Source organism: Budorcas taxicolor, chromosome 19 (genome assembly GCF_023091745.1).
Source record: "Budorcas taxicolor isolate Tak-1 chromosome 19, Takin1.1, whole genome shotgun sequence".
Lineage (NCBI taxonomy): Eukaryota > Metazoa > Chordata > Mammalia > Artiodactyla > Bovidae > Budorcas > Budorcas taxicolor.
In genome coordinates, this window is record NC_068928.1 from 38,882,279 (window position 1) to 38,907,378 (window position 25,100).

General features: G+C 58.3%; 1 protein-coding gene across 1 annotated transcript in view; it reads right to left on the minus strand.

Annotated features, from left to right (window-relative positions):
- The window catches only part of SRCIN1 (SRC kinase signaling inhibitor 1), a 58,243-nt gene that overhangs the window by 17,287 nt on the left and 15,856 nt on the right, over positions 1-25,100 (minus strand). Inside the window, exons 2-8 of the mRNA XM_052658381.1 lie at positions 16,852-17,153; positions 13,712-13,810; positions 7,055-7,078; positions 2,939-3,134; positions 2,140-2,338; positions 1,615-1,708; positions 249-1,099 (exon numbers count right to left, since the gene is read on the minus strand). Of these exons, the coding sequence (XP_052514341.1) occupies positions 249-1,099; positions 1,615-1,708; positions 2,140-2,338; positions 2,939-3,134; positions 7,055-7,078; positions 13,712-13,810; positions 16,852-17,153 (1,765 nt within the window). The remainder of the gene's footprint in view (positions 1-248; positions 1,100-1,614; positions 1,709-2,139; positions 2,339-2,938; positions 3,135-7,054; positions 7,079-13,711; positions 13,811-16,851; positions 17,154-25,100) is intronic.

The window sequence follows — 25,100 nt, forward strand, 5'->3', positions numbered from 1 at the left end:
CAGGGACCAGATGCAAATCCAGGTCTCCAGGCCCCTTGTCTGGGGCCCTCTCATCCATCCCATGGGGCTGGCAGATGAAATGTCTGTCCTGTGCTTGCCCTGCCGCAGCCAAGATACTCTGGTGACCCCGCAAGGATACTCCGGGTCTAGGACTCCCGGGTCTCAGACACAGCCCCGTCTGCCACGGACTCTGCCGTGCCCCCTCTCCCCGCCGCGCAGCCCCGAGCCTCGCTAGCTCCCTCCCTCACCTGGTTTCTGTGTCCTTGGCTGGCGCAGGCGGCCCGAACCCAACAAGCGGGCGCTCCCCAGGCCCGGGGAAGAGCTCGGGAGGGGGCGCTCCGGCCGTCGAGGAGCCCCCGGTGCTGCGGGTCTTGCCTCCAGGGCTCTCGGCGAAGACCGACGAGGAGCCCGAGTCTTTACGGAAGGACTGGCGCACCGGCGAGCCGCGGCTGGGCGGCCCCGAGTAGGGGCTGTGCGGCGGCGGGGGCCCACCGGGGGGCGCGGTCACGTCGGCCAGCTTCTGCGGCGACGAGGGCGGCAGGCGGAAGCCGTAGCCGTCGCCGTAGAGCGGGCCGCCGCCCGCCGCCTTGTACAGCGAGTCCTCCAGGTCGGACTGCAGCGCGGCGGCCGAGTAGGTGCTGAGCGAGCGTACCGAGCCGCGCTTGTACAGGCCACCGGCGCCCGGGTAGGCGAACGGGTCGCCGGCGGCCGCGGCCAGGCTCAGGCGGCCTTCGTGGAGCAGCCCGTAGGGGTCGGCGTAGAGGCCCTCGCCCTTCACCAGCACCATGCCGCCCGCCTTGCCCGCCAGGTCCTCGTCCGGCTTCACATCGCGCCGCTCCAGGATGGCGCTGGGGCTCGGGCTGACGCCCGGGGCGGCGGGGGCACCTCCCAGCCGTTCCGCCGCGTGGTGCACCGGGCTGCCGGCATAGGAGGGCGGGCGCCCCCCGGCGTACGAGAGGCGCGAGCGCGACGGCGAGCCCGACGGCAGCCCCGATGGTAGCCCCGGCGGCGGCGAGCCTGAGGCCAGGTGTGGCGCCGGCGACAGGTTGTTGAGGCGCCGAGTGGGCGACGACTCCCGCGACGCATACACCATCTCTCTCTGTGCAGAAGACAATCCCAGAACCCCACGAGCCGGTCACAAAGGGGATCCCTTGCCTCCTGCTTAAGGAGTCAGCAGCTCCCCGCCCCAACCAGACGCTGAGGAAGTCCCTTCTGTTCTCTGCCTTCCCACCCTCCTGCTGCATCTTCGACCGCTTTCCCATCTGGGCTCCCAGGACGGAAGAAGAAGTGGTAGAGGGCCAGGCACCAGAGAGAAGAGCAACCTCCAGCTCACCCCATGGTGGGGGATGGAAAGCAAAGAAGGAAGGGGCGGTTCCTGAGAGCTGTCTCCTAGGATATTTAGAGGCAGATTTGAGAAATCCTGATCTGACCAGAGGGAAAAGTGGCAGATGAGGCGAGGGACACCTCCAGGACTCCACAATTAACGAAGGCCATCCTCTGCCTCCACGTTCCCTTCTCCAAAGCTGTCCCTGGTCCCTGGTGACAAGTGGCTAGACTCTGCTCCTGGACCCATCTGCCCAGCCTCCCCCAGGCCCTGGGCCACCCCAGCCATACCCGAAGGTCCCCGTTGGTGAGGTGTGAGCCAGGGAAAGCGGCGTAGAGTGGCTCCTTCCTATAGATTTTGATAATACTGCGATCCTGGATGTCCCTAGGGGGAGGAAGGGGTGCAGAGGGTCATCATCCCCCAGCCCTGCGATGAGAGGGGGCACCTCCAGGCAAAAGGGAGAGGGGTGGCAAGGGGGGCCGCGAGCTCCAACCCCTTAACTCCTTACTCAGCGGATCTCAGGCTGCCTGCCATCAACACACAACCAGCATCTTCCACCCCGTTTACCTCGGCCTCACGAACTGTTTTCAGTTTAGCTCAAGCCAAGGCCAACCAGCAGGGGTGGATGAACTAAAGGGGAGGCGGTGGGGCCCGAGATGACCGAAGAAGGGGCGGGGCGGTAGGGCTCCGGGAGAAGAGGGGAAAAGGGCTGAGGCTAGGTGAGGAGGCGGCTGGGGAATGACCTGTGGCTTCGAGCCCCCATCGGAGGAGGAGTAACGGGGAGCCCACCCCATTCCCCCCGGGGCCACGCCCACCGGACGTCCTCCAGCTCGTAGAAGACGTTGCGAGCCTCATCTTTGATAAGGATGGCTGTGTTGGGCGACTTCAGCATGCCCATGGTGAGCTTCTGCGGGAACATGTGCGCGATGAGTGCGTGCAGCGTGTCCAGGCTGCTAACCTCGTGCGTGATGTGCACGCGCCGAGTCTCCTCCCCGAATTGCAGGAACAGCACCCCTGCAAAGGAGACGCCACCCTCGGTGTCGGGGCCGCCACCGCCACCACGCCGGCGGCTCGGGGAGCCTTCGGGAGTCCCGCTGGTCCCGCAGAGGCAGGGTCTGAGGCCGGACGCCGCCCCGGAGTGCAGGTGCACCCAGGCACTCCTCATGCTGCTGGCCTCTCAAGGCACCCCAGGCAGGTTGGAGTCCAGACGAGGAAATGGAATTGCGGGCCGGAGCAGTTGGGGCAGAAACTGAGAGTGAGGGGGAGAGATGAAGGAAGCGGCGAATGAAGGAAAGGGGGGCCGCTGAAGGGGGTGGGAGAGGGGAGGCTTAGAGAGGGAGAGAGGGACAGGGAAGGGGGTGCGGAGGCAGAGAGAAGTGAGGGAAGAGAGGTGGAGAAGGCGGGTGAGAGGGCAGCTGAGGAGGGAGAGGCCCTGAAGGGAGGAGATTGGAGGAGGAGGGGTGGGCGGGAAGATGGGGTGGGGGAGGCGAGCCAGAGTCTTCCTAGAAAGGCGGTTGAGGAGAGACGAAGCGGTCAAGGAGAGGGGGAGGATGCCGGGATGAGCAGAGCAGAGGGAGGAGCCAGTGGCCAGGAGGGAAGATGGACAGGCAGTACCTGGTGAGCGCAGCTTGGTCTGGCTGGCTGAGCGGGAGAGGGGCAGGCTTTGTCGGAAGCGGTTCATCCTACTGAAGCCTAGGGGGAGCTCGGCCTCTGACATGGTCTCCAGTGACTCGGCTGAGGCGTAAGACAGCTTGGCCGCTTGGTCGGCCAGCCCAGGCTGGGCTCCCTGAGTGTGGCGTGAGCTGCGGGTCTGCAGGGATGGGGTGGGGCGAGAGAAACCAGGCATGAGCCCCTTTTGCTCTGCCCACTGCCCCCATCCCAGCCTGGGGAGCCCCAACCAGCCAGCGAGAAACACACACACACACACACACACACAGGAGGGTCTCCTGGATTTCAGACTTGTGTGGCTGCAGGAGAGTTCCCCAAACTTTTGGGGCCTTGGTCTCCCCAGGACACCCAGCAGGTAAGGACTGGGCAGAGGACTCAGGCACCCTGGGAAGCCAGATAAGAAACCATCTGAGCAGGGAGCCATGGGCACGCCTGCTATTTTAAGCTTCCAAAGAACAACAACACAAATTTGTCACCGAGGTGAGCAGCAGAATCTTTGAGCAAATTGGGGCATTAGTTCCAGACATTAATTAAGCGGCGGTTTTGTGAGTGATGAATTTATCCTTCGTGGAGTTCAGAGGGGTGGGGTGGGGTGGGAAACAGGGTCCAGGAAGGAAGCAGAGAGCTAGGGACCCCAGGATCCCAGTTCTGGGAGGCATGGTGCCTCACAGAGCTGGGCACAATGTCCTGGACCTACGGTGACTGGAAGAACCACCCCAAAACCCCCCAAACCAGTTGGACCCCAGTTTCAGACTACCTGCCTAGTACATGCAGCCCACATCACAGCCCACACAAGCACATGGCCTAAGTGCCAGGCCTCAGCCCCTCCCTGCATGGAACGTGCTGCCACATGGCCAACGTGCCTGGCTAGCCGCCCAGAAAGGCCTCCTCCAGTTCATCATAGCAGCCCTTGTCCTGAAGCTATATATCTGCCTGGGGCTAGGGAAGGGTGTCACCCAATGACCATCCCCTGCCCCAGGGACAGTTCGATTACCCTCTCTTTAGGAGAGGGGACACCCTGATTTCAACTGCACTTCAAGAATCTACTTTTGGCTGAAGGGCTGGAGCTCTCATTCAGCCACAGTTCCTTCCAGTCTGCCCCAGCTCCTCCCCTCAAACCTGGTTGCTGTCAGAAACTCATTTATTTAAGGGAGAAAGATAATGAATCAGATCTACATCATTCTGTTATGCAACATTATATATATATGAGATGTATCACATATATATGTTATCAAGAAAAAGACCATGTTGCCCAGTTGTATTTTTTTAATAAAATAAATTGCCTATTTTTAACAACCACAAATCATTCAAAACCATTAACACTGGCTATCTTGGGGCTGAGACACACCTTTCTCTTTACTTTATACATTGCCTGGCTGTGTCAACTTTATACAATTAGAATTATAATTTTTATATTTTTTGTTTTTTATAATGCTAGTGTCTTTTAAAAATATTTATTTATTTGGCTCCGTTGGGTCTTTGCAGCATGGGGGATCTCTCACTGCAGCGCTTGGAGCTCTCTAGTTACAGCTCTTGGGCTCAGTAGTTGCGGCATGCCCGCTTACTTGCCCTACAGCAGGCGGGATCTTAGTTCCCCAACTAGGGATCAGACCTGCGTCCCCTGCAATGGAAGGTGGATTCTCAACCACTGTACCACCAGGGAAGTCCTCATTTTTATAATTAAAACAAACAAACAAACAGTAAAAGTATCTCTAAAAAGGAATTATTCTCCTCCTCAGCTCCCTCCTTCCGTAAATCCTGATTAACCCCTAATTCAGCTCCATCTTCCTATTAACTCAATTTAATGTTCCAATCGGATTAGCACTCTCAAAAGAGAAAGTATCTTCTGACGAGCAATGTGCCCAGTGGTCCCCAAAGTGGCCTCAGAGCTTGGGGATGCTGCAGGTCAGATTTGCGGACATTAGTGGGCATCCAGCTTCAAGCATAATGCTTTGATCAGTAGGTGGGCGTGGATCTGGGGAGAAGGGAGGCTGCGTAGGAACTGGGCCCACTTGGGGGATGCCTGGGCCCCAGACTTTGGAGCCTGCAGTTCAGTTCTAGGCTGATCACCAGGGCTGGCCTGTGCCCTTCTTTCCTCACAGTGTGGGGAACCAGGCCTGGTCTGGTGGTCATGAGGTTGCCAGGCAACTGGAAGGTCAGTGGTTGCCAGGCTAGTGTGGATGAGGGGCTACAGAATTCAGGGCAAGATGAGGCAGCTATCGGGGATGAAGAGCAGGGGGTGGCCACAGCGCCTCAGGGGGACACAAATGAGTTGCCAATAAGAAGATGGAACAGGAGCCAGAATGAAGGGGAGTAGGGATCCTAGGGACTGAGAAGGCAGCCCCTTGCCCAGGGAACCCTGGGAGAAGACACACCCTCATTCGCTGCCCCACCAGTTCCAGTCTCCATCCTGGTCTTCTGGGCTCTTATTCCATTCTCACAGCCTTTGTAGAAAACCCTCTTGAGAAGAGAGACAGTGCAATAGCGCCTCTCTCCAGCCCTGAGCTGGGACAACAGTGCAGAGAAAAAGTGAGACATCCAGAAGGACTTCCTGACTACAAGGGAGATGGGAAGAGAACAAAACAGTAATTCAAACAGAGCTCCGCAAAGATAGGAAAAGGCTTCCCAAAGATGGGAAGCAGTGAGCACTGGTCCTTGGAGATGCTCCAGGGAGGAGCTGATGACTCCTAGTCAGACATCAGACGGAGGGAACCTTGAGTAGGGGTGGTCAGACTAGGATCTGAGGTTCCCAAAGGCTGTCCACAGATGGGGGCAGAATCACCTGGGAGCTTTTAAAAACACTCTCTCCAGGCCTCACATTCACTGAATCTGAATCTCTGGAGGTTAGAGCCTGGGGTTCAAGGTTTTTGACAGTTCCCAAGGTGATTCTGAGTGGAGAATCACGTCAGCATCCATGATGCTAACAGCTAATGAGGTAAGGCTCCCCATGAGCCAGGCATTGTATTTAGGACATGCAGTCTCTTGTCCCTTCACTTTATATCAACTCTATGATGTAGATATTGCTCCATTTTATGGAAGAGAAACCAAGGCTCAGGGAATTTATGTAACTTGCCCAAGTCACTCAGCTAGTTAGTAGCTGACTGGAATTCACCACCCGGCAGTTTGGCCCTCGGCCACATGCATTGAACCACTATGTGGTACTGCTTCCTACAAAAAGCCTATAATGCCTGACACCATGAATCTACAATTCTGTGGTTCTCTGATTCAAGAACTTCTCTTTGGGAGGATGCGTGCAAACAAGATGTTTGGAGCAAGATGGCACTGGCAGAGTGGAATGTATACCTCCCACCCCCTGTCATGATGCCCAGGATTGGAGGAACCGGGAACTCCAGGATGCAAGCAGCAGGCTGACATGGTTCAGTTCTAACTCTGGTGCCAAAGAAGATGGGGAGGTCCCAGAGTGTGCTCCCCCAGGGGTCAGCAGGATGTCCTTGGAGGGCACAGACCGATCTCCAGCTGTGCATGGTCCGAACTCTCCAGAGGAGGCAGGAGAGCACCATCCTTGAGCTCAGTCCTCCACTTGGGCAACAGGTATGGGGGGTACAGGGCCGTGAGTCTCTTGCCTGGCATGACCAGCTCTCTCCGTAGTGGAAAGTAAGAAAGGGATGAGGGACCTATTGTAGTCATGGGGCCTCCCATCTGGAGGGGCCTTCCTCCTCCAGGCTTGGAAAATGAAGTCCGAGTTCAGAGGACAAGGCCCTCAGTAAGATCATAGGATCCAAGTCCCTCCCTCTGAGCCAGCTGTCTCTCCAAGCAGGGGAAAATACCTCTCTCATTCCTAAATGCCCTTGTGTCTCAGGGTAAGCCTGAGCATCCCCGACCCAGATTCCCAGTAGGGATGGCCCAAACTGCCACACTGGCTCCACAAGCCCCTGGCAGGCGAACCCAGGCTCTCTCAAAGTAGCAGCCCCAGCCTGCAGCCCACCACCCACACCAGATGGTACCCTGCAGACGCACACCCCTGTGCAAAGCATGTGCAGGGAGGGGGGAGGGCGGGGCAGCACATGCAGTTGTCACAGAAGCAGAAGCACCACCACTGACCTTGAAACTCCAGTAGTTTGGCTGCTGATGGAAATAAGAGAAGAGATGGTTATGTGGGGGCTGGGAGAGGAGAGCAGGGCCAGGGGTAGGTTAGAGACCCTTGGCACTCAGCTTTCAGCCCTGGGCCCTCCACCCTCCCAGGAACAGGAAGGAAGCCATGCCTGGTACATCCCACTCTCTTTGGAGACCGGGGATGGCCCTGAGCAGGCTCCAGGCGTGCTAGTGGGGGAGGGGAGAACCAGTCCAGATGTTTCTAAGTCACGCAATCTAGTCACGGTAACAGTCCTCGGAGAGTTACAGGCAGAAAAAGAGGCAGATGACCATGATATGAGAACACGTGAGATGCTGGCAGGGATGAATCAGAGCTGCGGGATGAGAGAAATGGCATCTGCTTGTGCCAGCTGAGGGAAACTTCCCGAAAGAGGTGGCATTGGAGCTGGGGCTTAAACAAATGAGCAGCTGGAGGTTGGGAGGAAGGGCATGGGCAGAGGGCCTGGGGCAGGCATGTGCTGGGTGTGTTGAGGGGACAGTCCAGTTTGGTTGGGGCAGAACCTGGGAAAGTAGCATATTAAGCTACAGAGGGGTTTGGGCTAGAGGGACACCCTTAAATGCTGAGTGAAAGAATTTAGACTTAACTAAACGAGGTGGACAAGCAGAAAGTATTTCAGTGAACCCAGGTGGGGTGGGAAGTGGACCACAGGAAGGTTGATGGGGCAGGGAGTGGAAGAGGGAGGCAGGGAGCCAAGGCCAGGGCAAGGAGGCCTGTGTGACATGATGGACCCAGGTTTCAGAGAAAGTGGACAAATGCCTGTCACCCCACGGCCCTGGGCAATGGATGGGAAGCCACAGGCAGCAAGGGATCGTCGGCGATGTCCTGTGGGCAGACAGATGAGAGAGTAGGGCTCCTTGCTCCCCCAGAATGGGTGTGTTAGGTTTCTCCTCATTAACAATAACCTAGAGTCACCCTGCCTTCTCCGGAGACCAGAAGGCCCCTCCAGATGGCTAAGGACAAGGGAGGAGTGGCCCGGAGGCTGGGCTGGTTCTTGGCAAAGCTGAGGGCACCCTGCTGACCGGTGCCAGCCTCAGCAGGGAGACAGAGGCAGCAGATGGCCTGGCCCTGGGGTGCCTGGCACCAGCAGATGAGATTCCCTAGGCCTCAGAGCCACTGGCAGAGGAGAGGGACACCAAGGGTCCCTGATGGCAGAGGGCACCACGGTGGGGTGTCCTGTGGACCTGAATACTTGATGGCAGGGAGGAGCCAGAGAGGGATCCTGCTGGGAGGAGGCTTCAGACCTTTAGGGTGGGGATGATGCCACTAGGGCTGGGATGAAGAGGATTACTCACCAGGACCATCCCATTTGGGCCACAGCCTCACCCCTCCCCCCAGCATTGTCTCCAAGAGATGCAAAAAAATAATCACATGCCTGGCAGAGGAAGGGGACAATGAAGTCTGTGCCCTAGCCAGTATCTAGAACCATCTATGGACACATGCCACCCATGGGGGCTGAGTGGAGGGTGGGGTGAGGGGCTGGAGTAACAGGCTCTAGCCACAACTGCCTGTGGCCTGGGGAAGGAAGGGGGAGCAGAGGGAGTGGACATGTGATCAAGATTGGGGCAGGGAGGCAGAGCCAGGCAGAGGGCAGGGGAAGGTTTATGATGAGAGTCATGTCTGCAGCCCCAGTGGTGATGGACGGCTCTGCAGAGAAGGCCACCGTCCCTCATCCAGCTGCAACGTCCCCAGTGTGCAGACCACCCACAGAGCTGCGCACAGACTCTCAGACAACCTCCCATGAGGACATCACCACAAACACACCCAGAGCAACAGACACACCCACAAAGGGACACAAACACTTGGAGAAGAGCCGGCCACGGTCAGAAACAAACAGAAACTCAGAGACAGAGATACCCATAGGTGGACCAACCCCATCCATACAAACATGCACCGCCCATTCCCACCCCCACCCCACACCAGACACTGACCTGCTCACACACACTTCTACAAGCAGAATCACAGAGGCACCCCCACCCCCCACCAGCCTTAGCCCCTAGGGAGTCACGGAAACACACAGAGACATGGATGCCCACTAACACATATGCATACGCATACACAACAACTGCAGAGACACACAAAGCAACATGTGCGCACACACACACACACACACACACACACACACACATACTATGCACACACACAAAGAGAGAGTCGCATGCCTCCCTCCCTCCCCCGACTAGCCGGGTCACAGTGTCTCTGACCACCTCAGCCACTGTACCGGGCCTGTGATGTCCCAGACATCATGTGTCAGGTAGGACAATCATGTGTCCTGATTCAAAAGAAGCAGAAAATGCCCCTCCCCCCCAGCCCCCAAAGTCAACATACCAGGCTCAGTATGTGACTGGTGCCCACCTCACATCTCTGGGAGCGGAAGAGGGATGGGTCCTGGCTACAGCCATGCTAGCTGTACCCCCAGCATGGGCCTGCCTCGGGCAACACTAGGCACATCCCTGGGGCACTGAGACCTGGGGAGATCACTAGCTGGGGCCACGGGAGAGGACTGGGTGGCACCAGTGCCACAGAACGGGCCAGCCAAGCCCCACAAGCAGGTAGAGGGCAGAGTTGCTGTCTTTGTGCTTGGTGAACTTGGAGTGAGGCTGGGACCAGAGTCCCGGGACTCGGGGCGCTGGCTGGTAGGACACGCAGAATGCTGCCCCTCCGTCACCTCTGGAAAGTGGGAAGGATGGTCCTCTCAGGTTGTCCCCACCAGGGTGAGACACAGTCTCCTGGCAACTCAGTGTCCTTGGAGAGGAAAACCGTGGTAGGGAGAGGGCCTTGGGGATGCCGTGCATCCCTGTCTGGCTCTTTCCAGGGTATTAAACCCCTGGGACAGCCTTGGGTGACTGAGAGGAGCAAAGGCTCCTCCTTTGCTAAGGTAGGGCTCTCCTTGTCCAGTCACCAGCACCTTTTCCTCTTCACCCTCTTCCTGGCTGTCAGCTCCTCCCGCCCTGGCCCACACGGTGCCTGGTATTAAGAGGGCCTCTCAACAAATATTTGGCCACAAACCATTGCCAAGAACTCAGGACCAGCCATGGGCAGGGGGTGGGGTGGTATATCTCTGCGTACTCTTCCCTGGCACCACTCTCCATCTCCTGGCACTCCGCACTGCTCAGCCTTCTAGGTCTTTTCCCTGGGAATTGCCCAGCACCAGAAACCCCTGGAATGAGGACAGGGGGCAGGAAGGGCCCAGAGAGATCTGGCTCCCCAACCCAAGGGTAAAGTTGTCTCCCTCCCCCCAGACTCAGAAAGGGGGTGTCTCATCTTTCCAGAGGACAGTGAGACTGTGGGGAAAAGGAAGGGTTGCACAGGAAAGCTACTTGAGGGTCATCACGTGTAGGGAAGAGTCAGAGGGGAGCAGGGGCAAAATGAGATGGCTTCTAAGAGGATAATATGGAAGGGACCAGGCTTTCAGTAATATGGGATGGGAGCTTCCTGGAGATCCAAAGAAGCAGTGCCAGGGGATCCTCAAACTCTCAGGTGAGAAGAGGAACCAACTTCTTTCCTGCGGGGGGGTGGGGGTGGGGGTAGGGCTAAGGAGTTCACACACTGCCTCCTCCACCCTAGGCACCCTTGTGGGGGAGTGGTTCTTCCCTCCCCCTGCAGCTGGTCCTTTCTCCCCATCTCTTGCCCTGGGAGGGCGGGGTGTGTCCCCTGGGAGCCTCAGCCCTGCCAGCTGAGATCTCTCCCCTCCCCTGGGCAGACGTCCCCTGCAGGCTAGGTGAGTACATGACCCCTCCCTGACCTCAAGCCCCGACGACGACGCAGCCTCCGGAGAGGGATGGGACCCTATGGGTCGCACCCAAGTTCCAGTCCCTTGGATCCTCGTGCAGCGCACACACCCACCTCTCAACTCCAGTGAACACGCGTCCACGTAAACACTCGCCCCCGCCACCCTGCCCCAGGCTGAGGCTCTTTAACACCCCCCGAGGGCTCCAGCCTCTCACCGCGACGCACGTGCCCGACTCCCCTGTGAACCCGGAGGCCTCCTACCCCTTCCCCATGCAGAGTGTGGGTGGGGGGCGGGGGAGGTGGTGCTGCGGGCCCGGCGCTGAGCCGGAGGCGAGGGCGCACCCCGAAAAGGTCATGACTTTCTGAGGCTGGGGGAGGGGGCGCCAGCCGCATTTCGGGGTAGGGGCCGGTCCCCTGCGGAAAGCTGCGAACGCGATGGCGGAGGGGAGGGGGCGTTTCTCAGGGATCGGGAACCTCAGCGGCCTGCGCGCCCCCAGCCCCAGACCGCCCCTCCGAACCGGGTGGGAGGGCCTCCCGTCTCCGCGCCCCCGCCCCGCGGAACCCGAGGCGGCGACCCCGGCCCCCGCAGCCGCTCCCCCTTACCTGCGGCCACAGGTGTATATGCGGGGGCCCCCAGCCCCCGGTCGCGCGTCGGGCGAGGGGAGAGAGGGCGGCCCCCTACTCCCACCCACCCGGGCTCTCCCCTCCCCCGGCCGCCTCCGCAGCCGCCGCCGCCGGTGCCCTTTGCTGCAATGCGAGAGCCGCCGCCGCCGAGCCGGCCCGGGCCCCGGTCGCCCCGGTAACCGCGACTCCACCTGGCGCGGCACGGCGCGCCGCCGTGCACATCCTCTCTCCGGCCCCCTCCCCGGCGCGGCCCCGCCGGCGCAGCCCCGCCGAGGAACGGAGGCTGGTGGCTGCGTCGCCGCGGTCACCCGATACGCCGGCCCGCCGCCCGGGACTCGGGTTGCAGCAGGAGAGAGGGAGGTTAGACAGCTTAGTGGAAGCGGGGGAGGGGCTGTGACTTGGGAGTCTGGCCTTCGGTCCCCTCCCAGGGTCTTCTTCAGGCCTCCATCCCTAACGATCTGGCCTAGGGTGGCGGGGAGAAGAGTGGCCCCTCTCTGGACCAGCCACCTTCTGAGCTTACAGCCTCTCCCCACCAGGGTCTCCGCGGTGCACCGTGACCCTTCTAGCTCTCCAGTGATTCAATTCCCAGCCAAGCCTGGGCGACCTAGGATGCCTAAATGTCCTCGGTGACATCTGATCCTGCCCGACTTTGTGACTCTGGCATTTGCTGAACGTCTCTGGTCCTGCACTTCACAAAAAGGGGCCTCAGACACAGCCATCCGGAAAAAAGTTCGATAAGGACTAGGTATAAAGTGATGACAAGATCCCGTTCACAGCCACTGTTCTCTGTACTTCAAAACCCTGGGGTGAAGACCCCTTCAAGCTCTCCCCTTCCTTCCAACAGAGTAGATTCCAGATGTGGACAGGCCTGGGGCCCCATAACCTGGGACATCAAGTTCACCAAATCCAGCCTCACTTCCCTCCATCACTCCAACTCAAGACATTCCATCTGCTCCACTTGGGGCTCACACCTCCTCCCCATCCCTGTCCCAGTCTGACCTCCATCGCACATGTGACCACTCTAGATGAGCCCATTCCACTTGCTGTCTAGCCTTGGGGGTAGACACATCTCTGGTCCCTAAGGTCAGTCAATACTGGGCCAAGAGCTGGGAAGGGCAGTGAGCTGGGTGCCCTGTGAATGATGCCGAGCATGCCAATCTCACGCTAGACTTGAGTCACACACAGCTAAGAGTCCCTGCTCTGGAGCCGGTTCCTAGGCTGTCACATTTTTCCTTCTCCTCATTCTCATTGAAAAACTCAAGACTTCCTGCCCTTCTCTAGGGGAAGGAAGCAGGATGCACAAGGAAGAGAAATGGTTCCCTCTTAGATTCTCTGCCACAGAACCTCCTCTGCCACCCTCAAATCAAGGCCTCCTCAGGGCTGCCCCTGGCCTGTTGCAACTCTGACTCTCTGGTCCCTCCTCCCCTCTGGGGCTTCAGATGCCTGTTTTTCTCCCACAGAAATGTCCAGGCCTGAGCTGGGAGGCTGAGCCCTTAAGATACTGTCTCAGGGTGTCCCTGTCCATCTTCCCATCAGGGAAACTGAGGCTTGATGAAGAACCAGGCAATCAGTTTAGAACAAGTGGCTAGATGCCAAGGTTGTCTTCAAATTTTGAAATTAAGCATCGGACATAGCGAGAGGGGTGAGAGAGAGACATCATGAAGGACTTCCTGCTGATGAGACATCAGGGAAAGGCTAGGTCTGCTCAGAGATGGAGGGTGGGTGGGGATAGCGAAATGAGATGGCCTGCAGTGGGGGCGGGAATCGGGCACAAGAGATTCCTGAAAACCAGTGGGGGAGGGTAGGAGAGACATACTTCCGTTTAAAAGAGAGAAGAATTTAAAAAAAAATTTTTTTTAACCTATTCCCCCTCAAAAAAATTCCTTCCCCAGAGCCAAGCTTTGGCACAGGTTCGGGGAGGTAATTGGAGAAGGAAATGGCAACCCACTCCAGTATTCTTGCCTGGAAAATTCCACGGACAGAGAAGCCTGGTGGGCTACAGTCCATGAGGTCGCAAAGAATCACTCACAACTGAGTGACTAACACTTTCCCTTTCCCTTTAGGGAGGGTACGCTAGGAATTAGACTATCAGGGTAGAGTACAGGGCATTGGAGTCTTCTGAAAATGCAAGCTCCACATAAGAGAAAGGGGTGCAAAATTAAAATCCTGGATCTCCCCTTTCCAAAAAAATATTCTCCCCAAAGCCCAAGTCTGCTATGGGTTTGGGGGGTGAGAGGAGGCGGGTGACTCACCTGGGCCGGCTGGCCAGCCCCGGAGGGGGCGGAGTCGCCATGGAGGTGGGAGCAGAGGGAGCTGAGGAGGCACACGGGGTCCACGGTCCAGCCGCCAACCTGTGTGTGCGAAGGGGGGGACACCCCATTAGGGGGAGCGGGCAGGAGCCGCTGGAGGACTGTGACGGGGCGGGGAGGGGAGGTCCTGGGGCAAGTTTGGCACTGAGCTCACACTGCAGAGGGACCCTGCAACGGTGGCTAGTCCCTTACCAAGTCTAGGTCCCCTCCATCTGTTTCCGGGTCAGGCTGGGGGCTCTCTGAGCCCAGGTCAAAGCCTTCCCCAGCAGATACTCCTGAAGTCCTGTTCGTCAATTCTTCACTGCCTCTCTGGACATTCTGCATGGGAGCTGCCCCTCACCTCTTCCCTCTTCCAGCTCTTCACTCCCTCCTGGCTGAAGCCAGACATGGGAAGGAGGGGGCCTCACCCCAGTGTACCTCTGGCCCTGCAGCACGGCTTTCCTCCCTGCCATCTCAGGGAGGCTGCTTTCCTCTCCCACACCACACCGGAGACTGGAAACCCATCCCCCCCTGGTTCCTCCAGGCCCTCTTTCCCCTCAGCATCCTCAAAGTCGTCCATCTCTCATTTGGTCACCCCACAAACATGTACAGAGCCCCAGCTAGGCTTAGCCTCTGCGCCTTAGATACAAATGAAACGTCTGTAGGTCCTACCCACTTGCGTGCATGGCAGGGAATGAGAGTGAAGGAATAAAGGCATGAATCTGTGAGTGGCTGTGCTTTGATTGATTCACTAAGTATTTACTGAGTGCCTGCCCTGTGCCAGTGACCGTGCCAGGCACATAGGAGGCCCTCAGACATGCCCACATCCTCTCTCCCAGGCCTGCTGCCCCTTGAGGCTGCCATCCAGTCTGTCTCCATGTTTTTTTTTCTGGCCAGACCTCCCCAGACAGGTCTGCAGCCCAGGAGTCCTGTTCCCTCACCACCTCCAACCCCTGACACTAGCCATTCCATTATCCTGGCTTCAGAAAGGAGTTCTCTATACCCTATGGATCCACAGATCCTGGATGGTGCCAGTGGCTGTTTCCAGACTTCAGAAGTGCAGAGGGCCCTCCTGCTGGGCCTTCTGCCCCTTCCTCAGGGATATAGGACATTCCTGGTCCCCTCTCCCCATCCATCCTGGGCCCTCTCTCTTCTCAGACTCCATTCTGCCTTGGTGACTACGCTTACCCCAGGTCCCACTTCCATTTCTGCCCACCTCGTGCTCAACCCCCTTTCTAGAGTCTTGAGTTGTATATTCAGTGCCTAGCAGACATCCCCGTGAAACACCCCTATGTCTCCTCTAACTCATCTCCCCTCTTCCAGTCCCTCACCCTCCCAAATGTTTCCCTCCCAACCATCTTATTTCCCCTGAAGCACCAACAACTCCCTGTCACCCAGGTTCTTCTGTCTTTGCCTTCTGGATCCAGACAGCAAACAAGCCTTGCTCATCTTCCTTCCACCCCACCCCCACCCCATCCCTTTCCCTTCATCCTCCCTAACACACTCTCTTCCTCCTTTCCTGCCCCTGGCTCCAGCCACTCCCCCGTCCCCTCCTATTCACCATCTAAAAACAACCATGGCCCTCCTAGTCTCCACCATCTGGCTCCCACACCTCCCACGGCCTCCCACCCTGAGCTTTCTGCATCAGCCTGTTGGACCCCTATGCCAGTCCGCAAAGCAACTCAGATCTATACTCACCTCCCATCTTCCTACCTCCTAAAACTGTTCTTCCTCCATGACCATTCAGACCCCTTTCATCCTTCTAAGCTGAGTTTAAGTACCTCTTCCTCCATGAAGCCTTCCCTGACCAGGGCTGTCCACCTGATCTCCCTTCCTTCAAACCCCCTTCGACTCACTGTGCTCCCTATATTTAAGTCTCACCCCATCTAGATCACAAAGGGCCTTGCCCCCTCCTCCTAAGCCAGAGCAGCAGAAGGAATCCACTGAGAGGGACCCCTGAGGGGGAGGGCCTGATGTCTTTCATCCGCAACTCTCCCTTATCCCAGTTGGAACTCTGCTCCTGGGAGGGCTCCGGAGAGGGGAAAAGGTAAGAGCTGGACAGAACTGGAGGTGATATGAGAGGCAGATAAAGTACCAGATATGTTCCAATGTATCCTTGTTCCCTGCAGTGAAGATGGAGGTGGGCACAGTCTTCCTCCTACCCAGCCACACCCAGCAGTACTTGGAAAGGGGGACAGAGACAGACAACTGTGGGAGCAGGGACTGACACCCCGAGGCTTGACTGAAAGGATGCTGGCGTGCTGATGGGAACAACTCCCTTCCCCTCCACTCTTTCCCAGCTGAGTCTCAACAACCAGCATGCAGCAGCTGTCAAGGCCCCACACCAATGTGGGACTGTAAGTAGAAGGCCAAGACAAGACAGGCCTTACTTGTAGACAAGAAGGCCTTACTCAGATGCAGAGGTGCATCCAGGAACCAAGGGTCTGGGAGAGCTTTACAAAGGAAGCATCGCACCTCATGTAGAAGGAGACAAGTCCTGGACCAGGGAAGCTGGAGTCCTGACTCCCCTCTAAGGCTTACTGAAGACAGGACCGAAACCAGGCACAGAGTGGGGAGTCCTCTAGCTCAAACTCACACAGCAAGTCTTGGGGGAAGGAACAGGGTGAAGAATGGGGGAGGAGGGAAAGGCGCCAGGAATGCTGGGCTCTGTTGGGGCACAGCCCACCCAGCCTTCTGAAGCTCCTCCCAAGGTCTGACCTTCCCTTAGGGGCCACATCACAGAGGTGCCCACCCCAAGGTACTCCAGCACCAGATGGACCCTCAGAACAGTCAGTCCTGGAGGCTGTCCCCTCTTCCTCCCCACCACTCTCTTGACCTCCCAGACAGCCTTCCCTCTGCTCAGCCTACCAGCCCCAGGTGGAGGCTGAGCTTTCTCTGCCCAGTCCCACGCTCCAAATTCCAAGACTGCAGGCAGAGGTCTGGGCTCTGAGCCCCCATCTCTTTCCTCCTCAGGTTCCCAAGAGCCAACTAGCAGATTTCGGCGTCCCCCCTCTTCCCCAGAGGCGTCTCAGAATCAGGATGAGCCTGGCGGCAGGGCCGCACAAGGCAGACCCCCTCCCCAGCCCGCGGCCGGCCCCACTCACCTGCTCCCGCATCCTGTCTTGCTGACCCCGCAGGGCTAGGGCATGCTGCGGGTACTTGCTCTTCAGGTGGTCCATGAAGGCATCGCGCTTGCGGTCGGCATCGGCCTTCTGGAGCCCGCTGAGCGCCTCCAGGCTCTGGGCTGCGATCACCGTGTGCCGCCGCTCAGACGTATGCACCAGCCCCACGTTGGAGAAGCGCCGGCCCCCGCTGCCCCCGCCGCCCCCGCCCCCCAGGGTCCGGTACTCCCGCGGGTACTCGGCATCGTCTGCAGACAGCATGGGGGGGCTGCTCCGCTCCGGATCTGCGAGAGGGGAGAGGGGGTTCGGCGGGGTCACGGTGCGTGCTCGGCCTGGGACTGCCCATCCCCCACTGGGGTCGCTGCGAGGAGGGGCTGACCTAAGGGGGGCGGCAAGAGGCGCCTGGGGTGAAGCAGGGGCTGCCCGACAGGCACTAGGAACAGAAGAGGTAGAACGGGGGCTCCAAGAAGGCTAGGGGGCAAAGGCAGTGTCCAGCTTCCTGCTCTTCTGCAGGGTTTGGAGGATAATGATGCGGGTTAGGCGCTGGCCTTAGGAGCCAAGGAGGGGTTGAGAGCAGGGGTCCCAGGCACCTCTCCAGCCGCACATCCCCTTCCTCCTTCCTTAAACTGGGGTGAACAGGGGAGGGAAGCGGGGTTCCTGTTAGATGCTTCCTGCAAACTGTGGAAAGGAGCCTGCACTATCTTTCTTTCAAGAGCATCCTCTTGGGAGTGGGGTGGAGGCTAACCTCCTCCCTCAGACTAGCATGTCTAGGACACACGTGTGTTTAGGCTGGGGGTTGGCTTGGAAAAGGGCCAGGACTAGGGAATAATGGGGGTGGGGGGTGGTGAGGGCAAAAATCACCCTTCCAAGAAGATGCAGGTCCAGGGTCTGGGGCTTGGGACCCCCTTTTCCCTCTCCACCCCCCCACCCCCCGAGACAGACAGACAGACAGACAGGAGAGGCTGGGCACAGAGAAGACAGTGAGAGATGGACTGGGGACAAACTCAAAGAAAGCAGACAGAACAGCTCAAGCTTTCCCCGCTGGGACCCTCCCCCCGCCCTTCCTTCAGTCTCCCTCCCAACGTACACAAGTTCAAGACCTATAAGGGACGCACAGGGGACAACGGACAGTACAGAAGCGAAAAAAAGAGAAGGCCGGGGGTTGAGGTCTCCATGCAGAACTCTGAAGCCCGCCCCCACTTGCCCACCAGCCCTAAGCCCTCCCCTGGCCTCCCCGGGCCCAGTTCTGCAGTCTCGCACCCTCCAGCCTCCATGCTGACCTTCCCATAGCCCAGCAGGGACGGTGGTTCCAAGGTGCCACCCACACCAGGGATGGGAGGGACTGCTGGGGCTTACTTGAGCCATATTCCTGGTCATAACACGCATTTGCCCTCCCTCGTTTCCAGAAATCACCCACTTAGCAGACAAACACGGTTTTCCCGGCATACCCCCAGCCTCACAATCCACTAGTCTCAAAGGTGAAATCCTCAGGGTAGCCTCGGTCTGGAAGCATCAAGCACCGTAGCAGACACAGGCAGCCCAACGCAGGGGCTAACTCCCAGAAGCCGAAGGGGGCACAAGTGCGGGGCACTGAGGGTTCTGGGACCCGACCAGGTTCCCTCCAGTGCAACTCTCTTGGGCCCCTCCCTCCACACACCCACTGTTCCTCAGGCCCCTCCTGTCCACCACAGGAGGCAAGAGGACATTCAGCCACATTCCAGAGAAAGCCGCCCCTCGCCCAACACACACATACACTCCTCCCGGGATGTGGCCGAGGCATGAGTTCTCTGGCAGCCCCAGTCGGCTCAGCACCTCCCCCCAAAACCAAGGGAAGAATGGCTCCCATAGACCCAGAGCTCTGAAATTTCCAAGGGTCTGACTGATCACTTATCATAGCCTTCAAACCTCGCTGCACTGCTGTGGGGGTATTACTGTAATCCCACTTCAGAGATGGGACAATTGAGGTCAGTGAAGTGCAGTGACATGCCCAAAGCTGCAGTAAGTGGTAGAGGCCAGAGCTGACTCCAATATTTATTAGATTCACCTCACCCCTTCTCACCACACCTTCCTGGCCAGAGGAAAACTGTTTGCTGATGGAACAATAATACCATTGGCACTCCTTGTTTACCTGCTGTCTCCCCACCCTGGCACTGGGTCTGGGGTCCCTCCCTCCCCTAGACGTCTGTCCCTTGGTTGTACTCCCCAAAGTGAGGTCCAGACACTCAAGAGATGACTATGGGAGGAGTGCTGTTTCAGAGCTTAATAGTTATACTTTAATTTTCAAGGATTAAAAAAGAAAAAACAACAAGGCCCAACTCCTGATTTCAGGGGTATCATTCCTTGGGATGGCAGTGAGCTAAGGTTTCCTTTTAAGTGAATGCATTAAGTTCAAAGTTAGTTAACAAAGAACAAATTGAGTTTGCATTAATACAGTATGAAGGTTCCCTGGTAGTGAGGAAATTCCTGAAGCTGGCACCTGCCTGAGGCTGGGAGCCCCAGGGCCATCCTGATGGGGATCCAGCCCTTGCTCTTAAGGCGCCAGAGGCAGCCATGGTGGCCAGTGAATATGGCTGAAAAGAAGTGACCTGAAAATCATCCAGAAGAAGGATGCCCGGGATGAGGGGCTGCTCTGGGTGCTGGAAAAATAGCCCCAGCTGGAGTCAGGGGATTGCCTCCCATGACCCTTAAATTCTGTCTTCCACTCACCCTCACCACCAGCTGGAGGATTGCTACCTCACGGGACCAACTGAGCTGGAAGAGACCCTCCATGGCGGAGCGCCCTGGATACTTTGTTATCTTCCTTTGCCCAGTGTGGGGTGGACTCTGCCCACAGCCTCACTGCTGGAAGCCCAGCTTTCAAGCTCAGCTTGAGCCGTGCCTGAGCCAGAGGGCACCCCCGACCCCCTGCCTGTGCCAGCCAGCCAGGCTCACTGTGCCGCCTAGGGCTCTGGATACCTAGGCGCACTGGGAAAGGTCAGTTCTCATCTGCCTTCCTGCCCTTCCACGCCCCTGGACTCAGAAGAGCTCCTCATGCCCACCTGCACCCTCTGTGCCAGCTGCTGGGGAGCTGTGCCAGCGTCCTTCCCTGGCTTCTATGCCAGTGTCCTTGCCTGGCTCCTGGGGGTGGGGCAGGCGGTATGCCAGCCTGAGAGAAGCAGGGAGGGTGGGGAGGTTCAGGGTCACCCAGGCTCTCCCAGGTCGATTAAAGGGGCCGAGGTGGGGCTGGCAGGGAGGGGTCCGGGCTGCCAGAGCAGGCAGCGGAGAGGCAGAGGCTGCAGACAGTGAATGTGTGCCCACAGCCCTACTGACGACTACAGCCTGTAAACCTCAGGAGTGGACGGCACTGAGGGTAGGGAGGAGGCTGCTGAGCAGGCCCAGAGATGGTGGAGCAAGGACCAACTCCTCCCTGCCTCCTCCATGACAGGGCTCAGCCTCAGGTGCCCGGACACTGGCAGGTGCACGCAGGGCCATGGGTGAGGCAGGACCTGGATTCTAGGGGGTGGCAGGGAGAGAGGAGGAAGTAGGAGAGACAATGGGCTGTCTCTGAGGGGAGGTGGGGCTTTGATTTGAAATCTTTAGGCTCTTTTGAAAACTAAGAACCTTCAAGATCCTTGGCTTTCTTTAACAAAGAAACTCAGGGAAAGAGGTGAGGTACCTGCCTGACCCAGGAGTCCTAGCTCCCTGCTCTGTGCAGAGTTCTTTCCTCTCTGTGGGGCCCCAGTAGGCTGAGACAACTGGCCTGGGATTCTTGGTCAGGGCACCATCCTGTTACCTGGGGATAAAGGGCCTTTGGGGGCTCAGAGGGCTCAGGCAAGAATTTATCTGAGCCAGAACACTGGGAGAACAAAAGCCCAGACCAGAGACCTCCTGGGTTTAGAGTCAGCTCTTCCTCTGCGGGGTCCCAGGTTAGCCATTCTTTCAGTTCTCCACCCTAAAAGCCTCTTCTCTCTCAGAGCCTGAGGGTACTGATCTGTAAAATGGGGACAACATCTCTAAACCCCTCTCCTGGGCAGTGGGTGAGAAGCTAGCAAGACAATGAGGAGAAAGCACATTTTGAACTAAAGACATTCCTGGCATGTGGGCTGTGAGACAGCAGGACAGCCTTCTCATTGCCCCGGGCCTGGTCCAGCCACCACCAAGGCCTCAAGTGGCCCTGACCCTCCCCAGACAGAGCAGCTCGGTGAAAAGCCAAGGAGATCAATTCCAATCTAGCAAGCAGTGGCTCTGGGTAGCAGCGGCCCTGAGCAGATCGATGCTTCTGTTCACCGGCAGAGGCTGCTGAGGGATCTATCTGGGCAGGAGTCTTGTAGGTAGGGGGACCTGGGGAGGCAGATGGGACAGGGAGGCCTGAAGGCGGTAAGCACACTGGATTCTGCTGGGGCAGGGTGGAGAGACAGGGGATGCAGGGGAAAAGTGGGAGACCCTGGATGGAGAAGCAGAGCTGGAGTACAGCTGGAAGGGGCCTTGGGACAGACAGCCCCTGAAGCGTGGGGGTGCGGGGAGTTGGAGAGATAAGTTGGAGGTCTTGCTATCTCTCCAAGAATCCTCCGTGTGCAAGGCCAGCTATAATTTTTGAGTCAGAGGTTCAAGCTACAGGAGAGATGCCCAGGACTAGCAGAATCCAGCTCAGAATGAGGGGAAAGGGAAGGTGGAGAAGGGGGTGCTGTCGCCTCCCTGAGCTCTGCCTTCCCTGCCTGGGCAATGGGGAAGTGAACCTGTCTGGAGGCTGGGATGACCAGGGAGCAGTGGGCGCCCCCAAGTGGCCAGCTGCGGATAAAGGCGCAGGTGCTTGGGAAGAGAGCGACATTGTTATTTGCTCCACCAATTCCAAATTCCACGTTTATTTATGAGCCCAATTTATTTTTATCCTCACTGCATTCTTTCACATGAGATCACTGTAACTCATGATGAGAATTAGGATCCCAAGGTTTCAGTGACACTGTCTTATAAGCCATCCAGCCCCTCCCCACCCTGCATCTTTACCCCAGATGTCACCACCCTCTGTCCTCTGGCTGCCACTGGGCAACAGTTACACATGACATCATCTTCCGAGGAGGAGAGTGTGGAGAAGGGGAGGGGGGAGGGAGAGGGAAGAAGAAAGAGGAAGGGGAGGAAATGGAAGAACAAAGCCAGGAGCTACAAAAAAGAGAAGGGTCTCACTGGGGCCCCTGCTGGGAGGACCAGAGTTTAGGTCTCTGGGTCCTTCTCCCCAGAGATTGGGAGGGCTGGACAAGGCCCCTCCCGTGGGGACCTGAGGTCTCACAGGCGTGACCCCAACTGGGGCCTGGGCACCAGCTCAGGGAGTCCAGAGGGCCTGGGGCGAGATCCCAGTGAGGTCGGGAGTCAGGGCAAGCAGTGGGGAAGGGGGTGCATGGAGACTGCCAGAAAGGTGGAGGGCCTGGCTCAGACCCCAAAGTGCCCCGTCTGCGTCCACACACACACTTGAATGCTTACGGCCCAAGTCCCACCATCTTCAGCCAAAGCAAAAGGAGCCCAAGTCACCCTGAGGAGCCCTGAGGCGACTGCCACCATCAATTGTGCCTGACAATTCCATCCTGCTGGGTGGCTGGCTGCGCAGTCAGGAAGCGCACTGTGCTGGGAGGTCAGAGGCCAGAGGACAAAGGTCAAGCTTGGCAGAGGCTTCAAGAACCTGGATGAGGCGAAGGGACCCTTCCCACCCCTCCCTCGGTGAAGAAGCTGACCCCTCAGTCTCCAGGCACCCCTGGCTCTGGCCCCCTGTGTGCCCACAGCCCTCAGTCAGCTCTGCCTGTGGGTCCTTGGAGCAGAAGCCCGTCTGTGTCTGTTTTCTAAAACCATCTTTTCCGCCCCATACCACAGCAACCAAAGTCATTTTCCGGGCAATTGCCTTTCTGTAAACATTCCTGTGTAATATCCCCCCAAATTGCTAATGCCCAGCACCCTGTTGAGTCTCCCCGTCACTCCAACCAAAGCCTCCGAGGTGGGGGCGGGCGGAGGGAGGAACAGGCATCAGGGGGAGAGGATTAAGGACAGGGCTTCACGTCCAGCTCCTGGCAGGAACCCTCACACCTGCCCCCACTGTGTTCCCCCATTCCCCACCAACCCAGCCCCACTCCCCTGAAGGTCAGGCCTCCTCAGGAGACTCTGCCTGGGCCAGGAGGCATGACAAAGAAGAAAGGGGAGGGGATCCTATGGCAGAGAGGCCTGGGAGGAAAGGGAGAGGGCTTGAAAGCATGCGGGCGATGGTCAGACAACAAAGGTGACTCCCTGGGACCTGGAAGCACAAGCAAGCTGTCATCGCTGGGCCCCCAGGGAAGGCAGTTCCCTTGTTCCTGAGGTGTTGAGAAGGAAGACACAGATGTGGGAAGAGGCCAGGTGGAGACCATCCCCATGATGGACCATTTCCCCAAGGCAGGGCAGTGCTGGGGGACAGGTGCAAGGCGAGAGGGTATCAGAGGCAGGATGGTCCTTGGCTGGAGACACGGATGCCCCCTCCCCACCCCCCAGCACTGATCTACAGAGCCACCCTAGAGAAGGGCCTGGGTTGGGTCGATTCTCCTGGCAGTACAGCAGGGAAACTGAGGACGGGGGAGGCTGAGTGAGTTAACTGTGTGGACTCCCTTCCCCGGGCTGAGGAAAGAGGAGGAAGAGGACTGTGACCCCTCTGGACTCTTCTAACTCCTTGCTCAGGGAACCCTGCTCCCCGGCTCCCCAGCCCTGAGGGCATCTAGACTCTAGGGGGGCGTGGGGTGGGGATGAGAGTCTGCCAGGGAGGGAGCCAGGAGACGGGGCGGGGGTAGGGCACTGTCAGTCACAGCTTCATGCAGGCAGAAAAACACGAACCAATTTGCACAGATTTAAAATCCACCAAAGGCCACTTAGTTGGTAAACGAGTCGGAATCTAATTAAAGGACCTGTCAGGCCTGGGGGAGGGAGAGCTCACCTGCCTGGGTCTCAGCTGCTCCCAGCAGGGCTTCTGGAGCTTTCCCCAGGGAGAGGGCATCTGAGAGAGGGAGGGTGTCAGGCTCCCTGGGGGTGGGGCGGGCACTGCCCCAGCCAGAGGCTTCCTGAGCCAACTCTTCCCTCCCACCGTTCCACAGGCCGACTCTGCCCTGTGACCCTGTCCACTTGCTCAGCCCGGGAGCGCCGCAGGGCAGGGCTTCTTCCCTCCAACTGGGCACATCGCAGGACAGGGCCCATGCCTCCTCCCTCAGACTGAGAGCCTTTGTGTCCCCCCCTTAGACTGGGGACACCCCAGAGCAGGGCCCCTGTCTCCCCCATCAGACTAGGGGCTCGCCTAGGACAGAGCCTTGTCTCCCCTTAGACTGGGCAAGACCTGGGCCTCCTCTTTGGGGGCACTAGATAGGGCCCCCATTTACCCCTTTGGATTAGAAGCTCCCTCAGGGAAAGGCCCTTGTCTCCCCCTTAGACTGGGGCCTCCTTGAAGGCAGAGGTACCCCCTCCCCCACCCAGACTGGGTAGTCTTGCAGGACAGAATTAGGTGGGGTGAAGAGACTCACAGGCCATCTCAGGAGTGGGGTGGGGCCCAGGGACAGAAAAAGATGCCAAGCTTGACCTCAGTGCCATCTCTGCCAGTGCCCTGGCTCTGCGTGGCAGTGGCGTCCTTGTCCCCTTCGACCTGCAGCCCTCTCTCCATGACTCCCCACAACCATAGGACAGCCCTCTCCCTGGTGAGGTGACGGCTCTTCTCTCTTAGCAAAGCAGAGTGATGTCTCCAGACTGTTCAGCTAAGCCCGGCCTGCGTCTGCTTTCACTCCAGCCAAATGCCTCTCACGGGGAAGGGAACCGAGGCACGGAGAGTGAACCCGAGTCACGCAGGAGCTGGAAGCAGAGCTGGGAATGGAACCTGAGTGTCCTGGCCCCCGGGGACAAGGACTGTCCCAGCCCTCTCTGCCACTTCCCAGAAAGCAATTGGCAGGGGATCCCTTCTCCAGGCCCCAGACCCCAGGAGGGCAAGACTAACAAGCTCCTTAGGAGAGATCAGCAGCAAGGAGGCAAACGCCATGGCACCCTGGGCCCCAGAGAGAGACGGGCCATGAGGCACAGTCCAGCCACCCTCTCAGGTGCCCACCCCGGCCCAGCAGCTGCTCACCGCACAGAAACCAGGGTCCCCATGTGGCACCTGAATCATACTCCTCAGACAAGACCCCCTCCTGGCGAAAGAGCTGACAAGCCAGCCTCCTGCTCAGAATTTCAGATATGCAACCCTCCCCCACTGCAGGTGAAGCTAT